This window comes from Colletes latitarsis, chromosome 14 (assembly GCF_051014445.1).
Source record: "Colletes latitarsis isolate SP2378_abdomen chromosome 14, iyColLati1, whole genome shotgun sequence".
Taxonomy (NCBI): Eukaryota; Metazoa; Arthropoda; class Insecta; order Hymenoptera; family Colletidae; genus Colletes; species Colletes latitarsis.
This window is the reverse complement of record NC_135147.1, coordinates 17,495,703-17,510,878: the sequence shown is the minus strand read 5'-3', so window position 1 is coordinate 17,510,878 and position 15,176 is coordinate 17,495,703. Positions and strand designations below refer to the sequence as shown.

Genomic DNA, 15,176 nt, shown 5'->3' with positions numbered 1-15,176 from the left:
GTCACCAGTTGAAGATAATGGGTATTTAAATTATATTTAGCGAATAATTCGAATCTTATAAGAGATGAGCAATGGCCGCCCAAATGAAAAATTTCAGATTTCGTTCTTCGATGCTTCCAATTAATTTAACGTGTCTCGAAATGGATTAGTTTTCATTTATTGCAATATTTTTCTAAATTCTGAACAACTACTATACAGGGTGTTCGGCCACCCCTGGGAAACATTTTAATGGGAGATTCTAGGGGCCAAAATAAGACGAAAATCAAAAATACCAATTTGTTGATGGTGGCTTCGTTAAGAAGTTATTAACGTTTAAAGTTCCGCCCGTAGTGAATTTTTTTCTCGAAAGTGGGTAGGATTTCGGGGGTATGTCTATTCACCAAAAATGATTATAATTGACCCCCGCAACCGAAAATAATTTTTCCAGAACGATTTGAAACTTTTCAATTTCACCGAAAAATTTAGGCACCTACCCCCTGTCGATTTTTCGTAAAAAGTTGTTTTTCATTTTTAACAAATTTGGTTGGCGCTGTACGAAAAAATTGTTTAATACTTTTTTGTAGGTACTTATGGGCTCTACTTCAGAAAAAAGTTTCATTGAAATATATTCACTATTGTAGGAGTTATGGCTGTTTGAAAATTGGACCATTTTTATGGGGTTTTTCTCATTTTGCGGGGTCAAGGACCAACTTTTCGAATATTTTTATAATTACTACATATTCTACACTAAAATACGCGTCGTTTGCCTTTTTGAACATTAAAATCGTCCAATCCGTTCAGAAGTTATGACGTTTTAAAGATTCGCATGAAATTTCAGGGATGCATTTCTGGCCTGAAATTATATTTTCGGTAAGGAATTTTTTTCTCGAAAATGATTCGGATTTCGAGGGTATGTCTATTGACCAAAAATGATTATAATTGATCCCTGCAATCAAAAATAATTTTTTTAGAACAATTTGAAATTTTTTAATTTTGTCGAAAAATGTCACACCTTCTCGAATTTTTTTCTCAAAATTGGATAGGATTTCGGGGATATATCTATTCATAAAAAATGATTGTAATTGACCTCCACAACCAAAAATAATTTTTTCAGTACGATTTGAAATTTTTTAATTTAATTTTTTAATAACTTTTTAATGAAGACTCAGACAAGAAATTGATATTCTTGATTTTCGTCTTATTTTGGCTTCTAGAATCTTTCATTAAAATTTTTCCCAGGGGTGGCCGAACACCCTGTATAGTATAATATATTTTCATCGAGTCAACTGTTGAAGGTAATGGGTATTTAAATTATTTTTAGCGAATAATTCGAGTCTTATACGCGATGAGCAATGGCCGCCCAAAGGAAGCATTTCAGCATTGATCTTCGGTGCTTCCAATCAATTCTACGTGCCTCAAAATGGATTAGTTTTCATTTATTACAATATTTTTCTAAATTGTGAACAATTACTATGTAGTAAAATATATTTTGATCGAGTCACCAGTTGAAGGTAAAAGGTATTTAAATTATAAATCACCGAAGGGTTCGAAAAGAGATAAATTCGACGAATAATTCGAGTGTTAATGCGACGAGCAATGGCCGCTCAAATGAAAAATTTCAGCATCGATCTTCGATGCTTCCAATCAATTTGACGTGTCTCAAAGTAGATTAATTTTCATTTGTTACAATATTTTTCTAAATTGTGATCAACTATTATATAGTAAAATATATTTTGATCGAGTCATCAGTTGAAGATAATGGGTATTTAAATTATATTTACCGAATAATTCGTTTCTTATACGTGATTGGCAATGGCTGCCCAAATGAAAAATTTCAGCATCAATCTTAGATGCTTCCAATCAATTTGACGTGTCTCAAAGTGGATTAGTTTTCATTTATTACAATATTTTTCTAAATTGTGAACAATTACAATGTAGTAAAATATATTTTGATCGAGTCATCAGTTGAAGGTAAAAGGTATTTAAATTATAAACCACCGAAGGGTTCGAAATGAGATAAATTCGACGAATAATTCGAGTGTTAATGCGAGGAGAAATGGCCGCCCAAAGGGAACGATTCGAGGCATCGATCATCGAATGTTTCCATTCAAGGAGCAAAAGGCAAAACAAAACCTTGAAAATGCTTCCGGCGTCGTAATGGCACCGATTCTGTAACCTCTTCTCCAGCAGCATTAGTTGCCGTAATGCCTGGCGATAATTAAGGTATAACATGTGTACACTGACGTTACGGGTCCCATTACTATTTGCGCGAGACTGCGGCTCTGTCCAGTGACGGCCACCGCATAGCTGCGGACGATGTTCTTGCCAGCAAGACATTTTTCTTTTCACCGAGCATCATTAATCTTTGCCCCGAGCGACTAGGTGTGGACGTTCCCCATTCAGTTTGCACGTGCTGAGCTACACGCGAATTACGCGTTAATACACACGCGGGCAAGAAGTTGCGGTACTTTGAAGGGCCACGAAACGATTGTCAAGCGTGAGAAACATAGTATCAGCAGGGACGCATAATAGCGTACGCGACATGTGAAATTGTTCTGGAATAAAAACGTCTTCCCCCCGTTTGAAATATTGTTTAAGCTGACGAAAGAAGTTGTAATTTGAAGAAATGTGTGTCAGGCTGGCGCGAAAAAAAACATTTGTACACGTCGCGGTCATCCCCGGGGCGACAAAAGAGAAACCTTTAACAAACGTCGGTTATTTATATCGACGAAATATTCATCCATAATTTAACGTACTAGGTTGGCCAATAAGTAATTTCGACGATTGTTCATTTTGTTTTTCAATGAGAAGTACCGAACGTTAACCCCTTTTTGTTTACATTTGTTCGTGCAAAGAATAGTATTGTTTTACAAATATCTCGTGAATGTAAAAATGAATTGATTTTAATTTACAAGATTTGAGTAGCCTTGTAATTGTGAAACTCGACATCAAAAATCTGTCAAAATTAGACTTTTTCCACAAAAGAAAAAACACGATACAAATAAGGGGAAATATGGTTAACAATGCCTCGTGATGGAGATTTTAATCTGATCGATGATTTAATCATTATTATTATTCATTCATTCACGGGGAAAACCCCTTTAGTACAAAAGGGAGTAGTATGTAAGAAAAAACAAAATAAAGATTATACAAGAGAAAATATTATCACCATGTTTTGAGATTCTCTTTTGAAACGCTATAATAACAAACCATTTTTTAACTAATATTTATGAACATTATCACCTATATTCAGTATAGAATACTATATTTACGTTTGATAAATGTTTAAATAAACGTTTAAATGCTTGTTTACTGTTCGAAGTGAAAACCACTAATTGCTCAGCTCTGAGTGAAAGTACAGCATATTTAATTGGGTAAAAAAATGTGACTGATTGTACTAAATATGAACTATGAGAGCTGACACGATTCTGGTTTGAAACAATTAGTTTACAAAGGTCCTCGATAGAAGACTACAGTTCTTACACCTGGTTGGCTAAATATATGTGATTTAGTCAGAGCAAAGGACCGATCCTGTACAGTGATAGACATGTAAATTATAAATGCCCCTTGCAAATCATTTCTCAAGTTGTGAACTTATGACACGCACGGGTCTTAAGAGTATACAAGTACAATTATAAGATTGATAACCTTCTATATGTTTCGTTCGGAATTTTAATATTTAACCGACCGTTCCAACATGTAAAATTTGAGGCAGCCTTAATGGAATGATTAAGTGAGGCAAAACCTGCAACGTACTCCATTGTATGTATATGCATTCAACGTATCGGCCACATCATGCTCATGTCCTGAACTATATTCTACCCAACAAACCTTCTTTGGTTTCTTGTATTCCTTCAACAATTTCCATAACACACTTCTTCATATTACTTATTTTACATTGTATCGCATCACCTTCAGCAAACTTTTTATTATTTTTGTCCTATTCTATACCTTTCTATACTTTTAATAGATTTTATTTTATTCGCCTGTTAAGAATTATCTACTTATCGTACTCCTAAAATAGAAATTCATCCTGACCCACATTCAAGTTAGGGGATAAGAACAAAATCGTATCGAAAAGATTAATAAGTTGTTCTGGCCAACTTTTAAAGTGTTAAAATTTCAGAAAGAAATATTTTTCTCTAAACAGATGCAACAGTTTTAGTACGATATTGTGACCGTATCGAACAACTCAAATTACGTCTTGTGGCGCTGCTTCGCTGTGATGTAGAAACTCGTGAGAATCGTAGGAGAGCTGAAAAGGAAAGGAGGGAGCGCATTTCGTCCGGGCCTGCTCGTGGACTCATCAATAAGGCTTTCTAGCAGGCCCTGCCTCGACTGGAATATTAGGAAGTCGGTTGAGGATTGTATAAAGCAACCGAGGGGTCGGTCGAGCGCTTGTGAGAGCGCGATTCCTCCGGTAGCGAGCATGGGAGGGGATACCACAGTCTAATCTTCGCTCCGGAACCGTAAAAAAAAATTCTTGTTTACACAACTCGAACAGTTTGAAAGAATAAATTTAATCGACAAATGCATGGGTTGTGAACGTAATGTATAAGGCGGTCGATCGTTTCGGAGGCTGTAATGGCGTGTTTTTAGCAACAGTGTATCCACTTCGTTCAAACTGACACCATTAATCGTCTACCTGTTCGCCGTAGACTAGCAGGAATGCGACTTTCCACATAGATTTAAAAGTATCTAAGTATCCAATGCGAGCACACTTATCTTGAAACGACGTAGGCACGCGTGAAACATGACGTGTTCATCGTAATTACTAGTCCAGGATCACAACTCGAGCTAATAACGTTACACTAACAAACTGTTCACCGACGCCATAACGATTGTACATGTTTCTGTAATCATAAAACCAGAGGCTATAGCTTGAAATATGCCAAGTATATGTATAAGTTCAGAAATTTTAAAATGTTAGAGTTTCTACCCAGCACCATTTTAAACTAGAATAAAGATTTAACGCATATTCAGGACCCGTGCCTTCCGGTTGCTAGAGGGACCGGCGACGATTTAAAAGATCAGAACTACTAGAGACCTCGTAGCGAGCAAACGTTCGATCAAAGCCCTGTTAAATAAAATTCCTTGTTCGTTAGTTTGTGTTCTTAGTTCTGTGTTTATTAGTTGTATGTTATAATGAATTCTACGAGAAACACCCCTCCCCGGCGCAACAATGTGTATATAATACAGAACTACTAACAATGGAGATTTTATTCAAAAGACTCGATTATTAATGATCGAAAATAAACCACACATTAATGAATATTTAATGATTGCATAATGCCGAACGATTGTCCTCGGCCGCAATTTCCGTTAATCCAGTTTGCGTACGTGATAATTCTAAGATTCTCTCTAGGAGAATTCGTACAGCGAGCAGTAATAAGTGGCATCGGTAACGGCTCATTACCTTTGATTCGACTGTTCCAACGGTGTTGATGACGTCAGTACGCGCAGTCCTACGTAGACTTCTGACTAGAGCGTATCGGCTCCCGATCTTGCTTGAACAGAAAGATTTGGGAAAGAAAAGTTCCGATTTTTCGAGAACTTCTCTGCCTGTATTCCACGGGTGTAACGAGCAGATGTTCAGTCTGGTGCGATGCTCCTGATAGACCTCGCACAGCTGAGAATTCATTAAGCTCGAGAAAAGTGTGGAAATTATTCGCCTTTTCCCTTGACAAACGGATCGTTTCGAGATTCGGTCAAGCGCACCCCGGAATCTCGTACGAGATTTCCCAATCGAGATTCCACAAAATCAGTACTGCGGCAGGAGTGATCGAGAAATACACTAATAGGGTGTTTGATCCTCCGTGCAGGATTAATTGGTCGTTTCAATCATTCACATGATTGAGACACAAGGAAGTTGACGGATGCCGTCTTGATTTCCTTATAATTGCTGCTCGGCTGAGAAGACACCTAATGGAGGCATCTACTATCCAGTGACGACTTGATGACTAGGCACGCTGATTGGCCGTAGCGTAATAGCGACGCCTGCTCTCACACGCATTGTCATTATTGGCTGAGCCGCTCACAACTACAATTCAAAATACTAGCCGTGAATAGGACAAAAATGTATCTCGTGTTTACGGAGACCCTATTACTATGCAGCGTGACGTCAGAGCGAGCCTTTCCAGTGGGAATAAGGCAGCGCGAAGACCTTCTCTCCTTGCCCTTGCCCCGTTTAGTTTGTAGGTGCCTAGCCAACAAGTCATCATTGGATAGTACGTGGTGTACCTCCAGGTGGGTTCACTTCCTCTTAGGACGCCTGACTTTTTGGCTCTTCGACCCCTTTCTCCTACGGATTCCGCCGGTGTAACGTTTACAGGAGCTCCAGTGCGGTGGAGTAACGGAGTCGAACTAAGTACAACAAATAGATGTGCAACGTGCAGTGAACGACGTGCTGTTGGGCCTCGTAGTGCAACCTCCTACCAACAGGTTGTCTGTTGGAACGTTTGAGTAGCCGCAGATCATCGGTTGGGCCGTTGCACTGCACTGCGTTTCGACATACAGACTCACGGGAAACGTGCATTTGGAACCTTTCAACCACTATTTCAACCCCCCGTCCATTAGACAATCGACTGCACTCGACGTAGATAAGAAATTAATTCTTTATCTACGCCAAAATAAAATACAGTCCACTAGAGCGTTCGTATGTCCCGAACAGGCGAAGTTCCCGCTCCTGTATATTCGAATATCTGAGCCAGGAGCATGAGGAAACAAGTGCTGCACAGATACGTATAACGTGTTTGTGTCTAACACATAGCAGTGTTTTTCTACTATAGGAATCAAAGCCTACCTCAACGAGGTTCGTTGTTCATCTACCATCCCCAGTAAGGCAACAGGCGGCGAAATTATAATTCTTTTAATTTTCTCAACTTATTTCTTACCTCATATACTTTATTATATTGTATAATATTTCTTTTTGGTTTTCTTCGTTTTTGTCGGTCGTAAGGTCGACGAAAAGGAAACCATTTAACTTGTAATCACTCTCCCTCTAAACTCCTGTCCCTTTATCCGGACACCGTCGTTGAAAGCATCAGTTTTTAACAGTGAATAAGAAAAACTAAATCTTTCCTGATAAGAAATTTTGATGAAAACTGAACGCAACTAGGGTCAAATTAACGTTACATTATACAGGGTGTTCGGCTACCTCTCGGAAGAATTTTAATGGGAGATTCTACAGGCCAACATGAGACGAAAATCAAGAATACCAATTTGTCGATCGAGGCTTTGTTAAAAAGTTATTAACGTTTAAAGTTCCGCCTGTAGAATGGCAATCTGTGAACAGCTCTGTTCGCGCGATACGTCGCGGCAGGTTAATGCTAGTGGTTCTCATGCAGCATAAAAAATTCTACTTACCGACACTATCGTCAGTCTTATTGTTAGATTTTTGTGTCCACTCATGGAAATGTAAACACCTTACGTTGAATGAGATTCAACCTGTCTTATGGAAATTCAAAAAAGCATATCAAAACTCGCTCGACTAGATTTTCACAGAGAGAGGGTGAAATTCATCTATTTTCGGGGTGAAGAAGATAAAACCAGAAGAATTTCGAGAATTTTCAAAATCAGATTCTAAATTACGTTCTTCGTGAAATACAAGTTATGGACAAACATATTCGTCTAATGATATTCAATGAAATAACCTTATAAATAAGAAATCTTTTCAAGTTTTATTGTTTCGTTTATTAAAACGTTTGAATGAGAATAGTAAAAATTTGTTTTAAACTTCTAAATAGGAGACTATGTGAATTTTCAATACGAAATAAAAGTCTTGAGTTTAGCTTCATTACATCGCTATAGAAAAATAGGTAATGTGATCGAAATAATACGCGCAGGATGACACTAGCAGTAGATAATATTACAACGAACGAACCATAGCTCGCTTAAGCGACTTATAATGGTTGGCTCGTGTATACAGTAGTCAAGTAGGTAGTCTACTTAACAAATTATACCACACAAGCTACCTTTTTCACGCATGCTTGACCGCCATACCTTTGTAAATTTAACTCGCCACCGAACAAAGAGAAAGACCGAGAGTAACCTGTTTCGCCATTATGTCGCACTTTGTGTTATTCATGAAACGATCTTTCCACAAACGGCTAAATACACTTGTTCCGACAGTGAATTACTAGAAAGGAAACTAATGTGATTCTATTCCTAGGATATTCTTGGAATTGTTCGATTCTTCAACTGTTTTATAATGTAAATACTTTATTATGTACGACGTCTTTGCTGTCGTGTGCTCTTTTTCATTTTAACATGATCTTTTTGTGTTTCATTGTAGCTAATGAAAAATTTCGTTCACATTGTCTGCAATTGAGAAATCGTGAAAGCAATCCCCGTGTATTAAATCCGTGATTTTTCAACCTTTTGGACTTTGTCATCAAATATAGATAGAAAAATTGGTAATGATAGTGACGTTGCTATAAATTGCTAACTTCGTCTGAATATTATCTAAAACGCTATGGATACAAAAATATGAAACACTGTTTAAAACAAAATTTCAACACTCGAAAAATCACAGTAAAGAATGTTTCCATTTTACAAAGTAGTAGTTCTCATTTCTGGAATTTCTATCTGCCCAAACGTATAACGCTACAAACTTTGTCTAATAAAATCGTTAAATAAAAAAACTGTTTTTCGAAATACGTTTAACAGGAGAATATTCAATTCTATTTTTATCATGTACCCTGCAAGAAATACTTTTCTCTGAAAATGCTTTTATGTTCTTTCGTGATAAAATATACAAAACGAAACCCTGCAGTTGTATATTCTAATATCAATATCGTACTAAACTTTGTCACGCGAGATTTTATTCGAGACAAAATACAACTAGCAAAAGCAACGCGCACACGCTTTTAACAAGATTGGCAGACTTCCATTGGACGGATTTAGTGGATGTCGGCAAGTCAACAAAGATCGTAATAATGGCAACATAATACCTGCAAAAATATCCTGTAATTATTCCTAGTTGGCAACGGAAGAATATTTATTATAGCCGCTATACTAGACGATTGCGACAATGAACGTCGTTGTACTTTGTACGAACATTCGATTCTAATTTTGACGGGAAACATGTCGACGAGAAGTACGAATAACAGAATGATTAAGTGCACGAAGATGCCTGGAAATTTATAACTCCCATGCGAATTTCTATCTACTCGGTGTAAAAAGCTTATACAGGGTGTTCGACCAATCCTGCGAAAAATTTTAATGCGGGTTTCTAGAGGCCAAAATGAGACGAAAATCGAGAATACCAATTTGTTGATGGAGACTTCGTTAAAAAGTTATTAACAATTAAATTTAAAAATTTCAAATCGTTCTAAAAAAATTATTTTCGATTGCAAGGACCGATTATAATCATTTTTATGAATAGATATACCCCCGAAATCCTACCCAATTTCGAGAAAAAAATTTGAAAAGGTGTGAAATTTTTCGACAAAATCAAAAAATTTCAAATTGTTCTAAAAAAATTATTTTTGATTGCAGGGATCAATTATAATCATTTTTGGTCAATAGACATACCCTCGAAATCCGAACCATTTTCGAGAAAAAAATTCCTTACCGAAAATATAATTTCAGGCCAGAAATGCATCCCTGAAATTTCATGCGAATCTTTAAAACGTCATAACTTCTGAACGGATTGGACGATTTTAATGTTCAAAAAGGCAAACGACGCGTATTTTAGTGTAGAATATGTAGTAATTATAAAAATATTCAAAAAGTTGGTCCTTGACCCCGCAAAATGAGAAAAACCCCATAAAAATGGTCCAATTTTCAAACAGCCATAACTCCTACAATAGTGAATATATTTCAATGAAACTTTTTTCTGAAGTAGAGCCCATAAGTACCTACAAAAAACTATTAAACAACTTTTCCGTACAGCGCCAACCAAATTTGTTAAAAATAAAAAACGAATTTTTAAGAAAAATCGACAGGGGGTAGCTGCTGAAATTTTTCGGCGAAATTAAAAAGTTTCAAATCATTCTGGAAAAATTATTTTTGGTTACAGGGGTCAATTATAAGCATTTTTGGTGAATAGACCTACCCCCGAAATCCTACCCACTTTCGAGAAAAAAATTCAGTACGGGTGGAACTTTAAACGTTAATAACTTCTTAACGAAGCCACCATCAACAAATTTGTATTCTTGATTTTCGTCTTATTTTGGCCTCTAGAATCTTCCATTAAAATTTTTCCCAGGGATGGTCGACCACCCTGTATAAAATATTCACAGTATACGATACAATCCATCGCAAGGTTTTCAATAAAATGTTAGTAATAATTCTTTTCAATGCAGTTTAAGTTGCAAATCTTGAGACACTAATTAATGCTTCTATATGTACATAATATGATACAGAAATATTGTAAAATGAATATATTCAAAATTGGTTTTTCTTTTCCGAAATCAAAGTTTGTGTTCCTCAATTAAATTGATATTAAATTAGATTCGTTAATATCACTATCACTATTGTTACTTTAAGTATTCATAAACAAGAAATTAATAGTTCTTTCTATAATACGATTCAACTACCAGAATTTTAAATATATTCATTTGCAGTTGAATGCAATTCTTCCACTGTTCTTCGCAAAATTTAAATGTAACCTTTTCTTCTGCCACATTTTTTACTTGGAGCCACACCATTTCAATCAGATTTAATTCACAATAGCGGAAGTCTCAAAACTGTAATATTTTTTAATTTTGTAATCTACTGCATATGTACCATGATGAGTAGCTTTACATTGCTTTACAATGTACAATAGCTCAATTTTCTCCATGTCATTGGTACACGGGGCATCTTTCGATCGTAACTTTGTAATATCACTCTGTAACAGTAACAAAGTAATCTGCTTGTCGTCTAAAATAATAAAAACCAAAGATAAACTTAACAGTTTGAAATCTTAAACAGCTTTAGAATTTGTTTACTAATAAAACAATTGATCGTGCTAATCTTACTGTTTACGAAGGCCCTAAAAAGAGAGTCAAAGAACATCGGACAAGCCTCGTTGGACAGTACGAAACATTATCGATGTTCTTACGCGGCTACAAATAAAATAAAATGATTGCATCAGATTGCAGAACACATCGATGATTTACCATTCGCGTCGATCAAATGTAGTACTTTCTCCGACTACGTGTTCTCTTTTTCCATCATCTTTCGCTGTCATCGGCATAAGCTAATCGCAAAAATAGAGCAACAGATCCTACCTTGATATTCGCCGCAGATCCCATCCAACCGAACCGCGAATTAGGACGTGTCTTCGAGTGGAGAAAACCCAACAGTGCACAACTTACGAGACACCCGCGATCCTTGCCGGCACAATTGCATAGAAAGCATTGCTTTCTACGAACAAAGACACTTGGTTCGCGCGTCACTTTCTAAAGGAATCGTTCTTGCGTCGAATTTGCACGATAACTTTTACGAGAGCAACGAGAACGTAACGACGCGTTCCATTCTTTCCACTTTCTTAAAACGTGGATCATCTTCCTGACGATGACGCACACGGGGATCAGCGAATTTATCTTCGAGCGATGAGACCAAGATGCCTGGGAGATCTTCGAGCACGACGATCGCGTGGTTAAATCGCAAAGCGTTGCTTTTTTTCGCGATCTAAATGGAAAATCGCGGACGCAACGAAATTGTAACGAATCGAAGGATTGCAATGAGAGTCTTGTCAAAACGCGGACAATTTTATGCAACGTTCCGTCAACAACGAAACAGTTCTCCAAGTAAAGATTAACGCGACAAAGATAACGTTCAAATCAATTAAGCAATTCTGAAACGGAGCTCGACAGTAACTGATCATTCTTCTATTTCGTTCATGATTAATTAATAACATCATCGAGGAAAGGAACATTAATTACTTGCTAGGACTGATCATTAATCAGGCACTACGCAATTAATCTTATCGTTAACTTTGTAATCGTGAAATGAAAAATTACTTCAAACTTTGCTGTAACTAATGATGTGTATACGTACAGAATGATGGGGTCTGATTGATTGAATTACAAAGAAAATTCTGCAACAACGTTTTTGATGTACGCTTAAACTGTATAATTTAAGTTCTTTCTTTTTTATATTGTCAGGAAATTTTATATCTAACAATCAAGAATAAATAAATAGTTTTTATAATCTTATTAACAACAGATAAGACGTTTACTAACTGTTATATTTGCCTAGATTGTTTCTGTTACTCATTAGTTACAGCTCTGCAGTAATAATAAATAAAAATATGATTCAATAGAACTTTTTATATATAAACACAAATCGAAATAAATGGTTAACTTTTCTGTTCGAAAACTCTGTCAGAACTTAGATTTTGATTTAACAAAAATATTAATTCTTGTAAAAAGAAAATATTTATCGTTAAGTCTATCTATAAAAATTGTTCTTGTAAATTTTTACAATTTGTTTCAAATCGTTTATCAGAAAATATTGTGAATAAAATTAACTCAAAAAAGTATATTTTGTTTCTGTCGTACCGTGACTGCTACACTTCCTAGTTACGCTACTGTTCGTATTACTCAAAATATCCGAGCATTAAGGAGTTGAACGCGCGAAATGCCTCGTGAAATTTGTATAACAAACACGAAACACGAAAGTGATGTAACGCGTTGTTTAAGTAATCCGACTGTGTTGCCAATTTCGCCGCGCTGCGACATCCACGTTGTTTTACGATGCTTTCGAGGGGAAAAAGTATCTTCCAACCGTTGAATTGCCAAAATCAAATATATCTTTGTCGCTTCTCCAAATCCAATGAAACGGAATTTGTTATTTCTGTCCGGTACATTCGCAAAGGAATTTTATTCACTAAAATATAATTCAATTGCGACCAAAAATATAATTCAATTGTCAAAATAATGCTTTAATGACAAAATATAAATATGATTCAATTTTATACGAAAAACAAAAGAAATTCGCTTGGAAAAAGCTCCGGAAATTGCAAAAATTTTACGACTTTTCAAGTTGGTAGTAAGTTTATAATGAACGAAAGAATCCTGTCCAAAATGGAATCCCAAGGATTTTTCGGGCGATAAGCTATTGAAGCTAGAGAAAAAAGATCAAAGTTAATTTTTTCCGCTTAAGAAATATAAAATAAAAATATAATATTGGTGTAGTAGGCACAGGGTGTAAAAATAAATTTTGTCGTGACTATCATAGGCGTATTCTGTAACAAATCTTGGTCATTATTTTCAAAGTCAAAATTTGTTGACTTTATACATATACAGGTTATTACATAGATTATATTAAGATGTTAACTGCCAAAATTGTCAAATTTTTTACGAAACCAAAACTTTGATTTTAGATAATTGTAAACTATACAAATTAAAATTTATCTTAATACTTATTTCTACGACCACACTAAAATTCATTAATCCTATTTAAATTTATTTCCTTTAACATTTCAGCTTGAGGATTAACTGTTTTAGTTCTAAAGTAAAAAGTTTCGTCACTCATACAGGGTGTTTGGCCACCCCTGGAAAAAATTTTAATGGGAGATTCTAGAGATCAAAATAAGACGAAAAACAACAATACCAACTTGTTCATTGAGACTTCATTCAGCATGAGAAACTCTACTTACTGACATATCGACAACCTAACAGTTTTCTGTTCTTATATAGTGATGTAATGAAGCTAAACTCAAGACTTTTATTTCGTATTGAAAATTCACATAGTCTCCTATTTAGAAGTTTAAAACAAATTTTTATTATTCTCATTCAAACGTTTTAATAAACAAAACAATGACGCTTGAGAAGATTTCTTATTTATAAGGTAATTTCGTTATATGCTTGTATTTCACGAAGAACGTAATTTAGAATCTGATTTTGAAAATTCTCGAGATTCTTTAGGTTTTATCTTCTTTGCCCCGAAAATAGATGAATTTCACCCTCTCTCTGTGAAAATCTAGTCGAGCGAGTTTTGATATGCTTTTTTGAATTTCCATAAGACAGGTTGAATCTCATTCAACGTAAGGTGTTTGCATTCCCATGAATGGACATAAAAATCTGACAATAAGACTGACAATAATGTCGGTAAGTAGAATTTTTTATGCTGCATGAGAATCACTAGCACTAACCTGCCGCAACGTTTCGCGCGAACAGAGCTGTTCGCGGATTGCCATTCTACAGGCGGAACTTTAAACGTTAATAACTTTCTAACGAAGCCTCGATCAACAAATTGGTACTCTTGATTTTCGTTTCATGTTGGCCTGTAGAATCTCCCATTAAAATTCTTCCGAGAGGTAGCCGAACACCCTGTACAGGGTGTCCACGCTAAAGTGTGGCAGTCGCGATATTTCAATAACTATTGATGATACGAAAAAATTGCTTACATGTAAATTGTACAATAAAGTGGGATCTCTATTTTGGCGTAAACGAAAATTTTGTTTATGTTATTAATTTAAAAGATACGATGGTGAAGTTTCGTTTTTTAAATAGAATTATATATTTTTTTTCGATCATGTGATAATGCTTTTCAAGACGAATTCATTAAGCTGGAATTTATTCACTCGATTTTTATTAGTTTTCAAGATATAACGCTTAGAAATTTACTGATTTTCAGCGGAGACGTCTCGGCTTGAGTGGCAAGTCATAAAAGCGGTCCTATTGTTGCGGTAGTTGACTCCGCCTGTTGAAACCGATAGCAAGGGACGGTAGGCCCGAAGAGTGAGAAACATGGAAAGTATTAACCATCCAAATTATTAATGACACCACCATCCTCGATGCGGCAAACTTGGACTGTGATGGACAATGCTTTCCATGTTTCTCACTTTTCGGGTCTATCGTTCGGAGTGTAGACCCTTGCTATCGATTTCAACAGGCAGAGCCAAATAGTTCAACAATAGGACCGCTTTTATGACTTACCACTCAAACCGAGACGTCTCCGCTGAAAATCAGTAAATTTCTAAGCGTTATATGTATCTTGAAAACTAATAAAAATCGGGTAAATAAATTGCAGTTTAATGAATTCGTCTTGAAAAGCACTATCGCATGATCCAAAAAAAATATATAGTTCCATTTAAAAAACGAAACTTCACCATCATATCTTTTAAATTAATAATATAAAGAAAGTTTTCATTTACGCTAAAATAGAGATCCCGTTTTATCTTGCAATTTACATGTAAACAATTTTTTCGTATCATCAATAGTTATTGAAATATCGCGACTGCCACACTTTAGCGTGGACAC

The 15,176-nt window shown here is 35.7% G+C and overlaps 1 protein-coding gene across 6 annotated transcripts in view; it reads right to left on the bottom strand.

The window, feature by feature from the left end:
• Dsx (transcription factor doublesex) overlaps window positions 1-15,176 on the bottom strand; it is a 199,306-nt gene that overhangs the window by 112,226 nt on the left and 71,904 nt on the right. For 2 of the 6 annotated variants that reach the window (XM_076782018.1, XM_076782017.1), the window contains exon 5: window positions 12,434-13,035. The exons of the other annotated variants lie outside the window; for them this stretch is intronic. In XM_076782018.1, the coding sequence (XP_076638133.1) occupies window positions 12,950-13,035 (86 nt within the window). In that variant the 3' untranslated portion in view covers window positions 12,434-12,949. Of the gene's footprint in view, window positions 1-12,433; window positions 13,036-15,176 lie in introns of those variants that run through there. 6 annotated transcript variants of the gene reach the window in all.